The sequence below is a fragment of the Montipora foliosa genome, chromosome 1, assembly GCF_036669935.1.
Source record: "Montipora foliosa isolate CH-2021 chromosome 1, ASM3666993v2, whole genome shotgun sequence".
NCBI lineage: Eukaryota > Metazoa > Cnidaria > Anthozoa > Scleractinia > Acroporidae > Montipora > Montipora foliosa.
In genome coordinates this window covers 21,610,011-21,615,650 of record NC_090869.1, presented here as the reverse complement: position 1 = coordinate 21,615,650, position 5,640 = coordinate 21,610,011, and the positions used below count along the sequence as shown (strand labels likewise).

The following is a 5,640-nucleotide window of genomic DNA, read 5'->3' as shown; positions in this document are numbered from 1 at the left end:
ATGTTCCTTCTTTTGGTAGCCACTTATACTGTTTCTTTGACAAGCACAGGTGAGTTAAAGTAGAATAATAAGTTTGTAAGGTCAGTTTGGTAAAGTTTCTTTTACGCATGGTTTATCAATAGGCCACGTTTATCGATATGTGAGGCCCTGACAGGGTAAATTCCGACAAGCGACATGGCCCAAAAAGAAGCGACAACACATAAAATGAAATTCCGACAAAGACATCCTTTCCCAGGAAAATTCTGACAGTGACGTCAAGGCCGAGAATGAGCCCATTAAACCCCGACACCAATGATTTTAATATTCAGACAAGCCGGACACGGGACCCCCCCCGCCCTTCAGGGCCTCAGACAGACAGACAGACATGCTTATTTGGAGTCTTATACCATAAATAGTATATCGACCACAATTTCCAAATAACTAAGAATTACAAACAACAAAAGTATACATGGCTAAGAAGTTATTAATTAATAGTCCTGGAGTATTTACTTTTATCCGTCTACCCCTTTCCTTTTTTCAAAGCATTCGAATATATGTTTTGCTATTAGTTTTTGTCAGGAGCCCATCTGGAGCGAGTCACGCTTTAAGAACGAGAAATACTGTTCTGAATAAATTACATACTTCAACTTGAATTTATTAGTTTCTGCGTACAGCGTAGCAGGGTACGTGGGGCTTTCGTCGGTACCATTTACACAAACGTCGCAAATTTTTAAAATGATTTTCCTCAACTGTAAAGCTTTTCCGGCGTCGGAAAAAACAAAACTTTCCTCCGCGCAACTGGCATTTATTCAAAACAGCACATGAGCTTGCGAAAACCAAACCTTCACTAAGTGCCCCGCGAAATAAGCCAATCGGAGCGTAGCTTGCATTGCCGCAACCTTTTTTTTAGAAGCCAATGAAAAATGGTGTACTGCCGAACTTTACCAGATCTCACATTTCCAGTGACAGAGTGAGATCTGGCTACGAGATTACTTCCTCCATTTCTGTTTTACAGATTGGGCAAATTCTTTCTGCAGGTTTCTTGAGCGGTCTCGAAGAACGTCCTGTCTCTATGGCTAATTTGTGGTTGCTAAGTCGCAGTTTTGTTAGGGCTATTCTGTGTCGTGTATTTCCTGGTATTCACTTATGGCTACGTCACGAGGCGCTATGGTTACATTTGAATATTTTTTTGTTTAGAGTTTTCCCTTGAGACTTGTGAGGCAAAGAAAACAGAACTGAGCTGCGAAATTTGAACATAAGCCTCGTAGCCATGTCTGAATATTTATCGAACTAGGCCTACTGCATCGCATATTAAACCGTCTTAACCTGAACAGATAAAAATGAAAATATTTTAACTTTAGTCCTTTACAGTGTCCAGACGTCTGTTGTTGATTTCTCCTCCGTTTCGACACCGGGAGATATAACAGTTGCTGGCTTTAGTACAGTCACCCAAATGAAACCTGGTAAATATTAAACGTAATTTGTATTGGTACCATTATCTATAACTCTAATTATTTCCTTCTTTCCTTAATGATCGATCTTGTGTTATCATTATTTCTTCCTCTTTACCCTGACCTTTGCCCTGTGAGCCTTTGACTTTGGCTTCTCATTATTAATCCATGATTATGCTGAGTAAAGACTTGAAAATGGGATGATAATAAAGTTAATTTGTTTAGTCCTTCACAGTATCCAGACTTACGCCGTCGATAACTCCTCCATTTCGATACCTCCGGATAACTTGAGTACAGCCGCCCAAATGAAACCTGGCAAATAAACAAAAAAAAAGGAATTTATCAAAGAGGACGCGAGACTGCTTGGAATAAGGTTTAGGTTCAGGTTCATTCACACTTATGTTACTAAGAGCGCGTTCGATTGACCCTATTCGGGAATAAGAATACGTGGAGTGATGATTAAAACGGTATGTTTGGCGCGTTTCGAATTAGCAGCAAGGGTGATAAAAATATGTTTAAAATAGCATTTTAGTAGATATTTGACAATTTTAATGTGAATCTCGGAAAAAACGAAGGATTTCTAACTTATATTCCATATATGCCTATTCTGGAGTAAGAATACATTGAAAAGAATTTAGAAATTCTTTCGTTTTTACGGAGATTCACATTAAAATTGTCAAATGCCTGCTAATTGTCCTTGTTGCTTCAAAACGCCAGACATACCGTTTTAAATCATCACTTCACGTATTCTTATTCCGGAATAGGATCAATCGAACACACCTTAAGTGTTGTCCGTGTGTCACTAAGAGGCTCATACTCGACCAATACTTGGTAACAGAGTATTCGCTGAACTAAGTTCACTAAAGTGACGACTGTTATGTACTTTCTTTCTTTTTTTTTAACTTTGATTTTCATGAAGCAAACAAAACAAAGATTACAACACAATCACATACAAGCTTGCACGTATTGATTGTTTAAATTATAATAAACAAATGCCAGGTACAGTTAGCTCACTTAGGCCCAGTCCACACGTATCTGGATATTTTTAAAAACGGAGATATTTTTCCTAGCGTTTTCGAATCGTATTTGCCGGTCCACACGAATACGTGACCACACAAACGCCCGTCCACACGAAACCGCCGACCGGCGGATGGCTTATTTGGTTGAGCATCGGCTGACTACCGTACGGGTGGTCCTGGGTTCCACTCAGACCGGACCAACACTCGGGGTTTTCAAATAAATGAGGAGAAAGTTCTGTTGCTGTGATGACATCTGCAAATGGTTAGACTTTCTAGTCCTCTCGGATAAGGACGATAAGCCGTCGGCTCCGTCTCACAATACTTGTTGATTAATTCTATGGGACGTTAAAGAACCTACCTGACACTGTTCGAGAAGAGTAGAGTGCATGGAGTTGTCGGTGTCGTAATCAGGCCTAATTTCATTCATTCATAGGTTGGGCGAGTTTGGTCAGATTGCTAATGAACACAGCGTCTGCCAGTGGCGCCTGTACATACTCATGTCCGAACTCCCCCATAGAAGCCCATAGATTGATCGTTTGTAAAGCGCATTTCAATTTCTCACACAGAAAATGCGCTCTATAAAATCATTACCATATTACCATTATCATCAACGTTTGTGTGACGGTCCTCACCGGAACCTTGTTTAAATGACCGACCAAGGAGTTTCCTTGATTTTGATTTGTGTTACGTTCAATTCCTGTTATAAGCGCGGGCTGGATTTGTTTCGAGTATCATCGCGTCATCATTGATAAAGGCCATACTTCATTTTTTGAAGTTATGCCTTTAGTTGAATAGAAATTTTGTAGGAATTTGACTTCGGTGATTCCTCTTTTTTCACAGTATCCTCCGTAACAGTATGCGACTGGGACTTGAAATCTATCGAGTGTGTTGATGAATCTAAGATTTTCATCCAATCCGTCTCCTATGGTCGATCTGATGATGTCACTTGTCTTGGATCTGGTCAAGCTGTTCCAGCTTGCAACGCCTCCATCGACTTAAGCTGGCTTGTTCTGCCTGACTGTCAAGGGAAGTCTTCTTGCGACTTTAATGGCTCGTACGATTTGCAAGACGCACCTTGTGATGGGAACAAAACTAATTATTTCAACATTACTTACGTCTGCAAAGAACGTAAGTTAAGAAGGTGGACTGGTTTTTGAATTTCAGCTATATCTTGTTTCGATCAAGCTAGGGACACGCGTCCTAAATAACAGCTCGCTTTTGCTGTCCAGTAGTGTCTTCATCGAAGACCACCTTGACCACTGACTTGGACAAACATTTTCATAATTAGGAAAAATATGTTTGCGTCGATTTATCACACCAAAATGGGTTGATTCCTACTAAACTTGCGCTTTAATTAAAATAAGTACCGAGGATTTCCCGGAAACTCGAATTTTATTTCTAAAAAAAAGTTTTAAAAGCTCTTAGACCCTGTTCATATGGCTAGCTTATTTCCCATATTTATACCCGAGAAAATCCTCCCCCTGAGTTACCCTGGGCGAGATTTCTTTCCACTCATTTGTTTAAAAAATTCTATCAACCATTTACATGAGGTGGGCGGGACAACTCGGCGACGCGAGTTGTCTCACCTCGGCAGGTTGGGTAACTCTGGCAGGCGAGACAACTTTTGCGCATGTAATCAGTTTGGCTCGACTACCCGAGACGAAATAGCCTAAACTTAAATGCGCACGCATAAAATAAAAATCAAAGAAGCAACAATTTGGGGGCTTATACATGTTGCTAGCGTTTGCTTTCGAATGAAAAGGTTTTTCCCGCCAAAGTTCTCACCGCAGTCAACGGAAACTCGATTTTTTTACAGCCTTTTATTTAAACTACAAATTACTGCGCCGTTAAGATTGACATTCCATTTTCTGAATGAGAAAACATAACTATACTTAATGAAAACGAATAGAAAGAAAGAAGATCAAAGGATGATTTGTATTTTTTGAAGATGCGTCTTAAAATATATGCATAAATAATTAGGGTCAACTTTGTCTCGGTCTTTGTTTCGGTCATGCAAATAGCCGTATTTTTACTAGAGGACGTCTAAGAAGTCCAAACACATTAAACGTCTGTTAAGTGCGACTAATATAAATAGGGGACGCACTTAACTTCAACGGCTAGGAATCAAATTCATGACTTTCTTCAAAAGATACTGGGATTTAATCACCAAAGAGACTGTGTGCCCTTCATTGCTAAATGCGTACCAGTTTAGTGCGTCTCGTCTTTATACTAGACGGCTTAGACGTCTGAGACGACTAAGACGTCAGTTAAGTGCGTCGTTTGGACGCACTTAACTTGAGACGTTTAATTCGTCTGACGTTTAATGTGTCCACATTATTTCCCATATTTATTCTAGTCGTCTAAGACGTCTTAGACGTCTTCTAGTATAAATACGGCCATTCTCATACGGACGCTCGTTAAAGTTGTCTCGGGAAGGAGGGCTGTCTCGGGTAATTGAGACCATATAAACAGGCCCTTAGTTTTGTATCAAAGAAGACCGAGAGTCATTTTTCCATGTGTCTCTCGTTTCTTTTAATTTTTTTGTGCGTTTTTTTTTACGCAGTGGATGAAGTTGAGATTGCGGAAGGATCAGTTCAAAACTTCCAGTGTTTACCAGGAGAAGTTATTGTTATTCACTACGCCGAGTGGCGCGGAGTTGAAGTTATCACAAAAAGTAAGACGATTGCACAAAATAGCTCCACTCACACTTCAAAGTACTCGGTACCACTGGACGAAAACATGACCCCTCAAAGCACTCCTACGATTTCTGTTCGCAGTACCGATTCATCGTACAGCAAGAAAACAACACCTCAATTTGAGATGATATCCACTACGTTTCAACTTTTATCAATTCAGACAAAAGTAACTAGTTCCTCAACTTTAATGATATCTGCACAAAATGGACACCTGCACCCATCATCATCATCATCATCATCAATATCAGCTGCAGCATCAGCACCATTATTACCCAATATATCCTTATCGCCGTCTGTGTCTTGGTCATCCCGAACGTCTTGGACACTGGTACCAAAAAATACAGCTTCCCTGTCATCAACGAACGGATCTTTGGTGTTATCATTTAATGAGAAATTAACATCATCGGTTATGCTTTTAACGAATTCATCGACGTTCAAAACGCAGCTTCCAAACAAGTCACTGATGCAGTATGAATATTACAACATTACAGAAGT

At 40.0% G+C, this 5,640-nt stretch overlaps 1 protein-coding gene across 1 annotated transcript in view; it reads left to right on the top strand.

The window, feature by feature from the left end:
• LOC138011147 (polycystin family receptor for egg jelly-like) overlaps positions 1-5,640 on the top strand; it is a 43,143-nt gene continuing 37,503 nt past the window's right edge. The window contains exons 1-3 of the mRNA XM_068858126.1: positions 1-49; positions 3,290-3,577; positions 5,013-5,640. The exon at positions 5,013-5,640 is cut by the window's right edge and continues 146 nt beyond it. Of these exons, the coding sequence (XP_068714227.1) occupies positions 1-49; positions 3,290-3,577; positions 5,013-5,640 (965 nt within the window). The remainder of the gene's footprint in view (positions 50-3,289; positions 3,578-5,012) is intronic.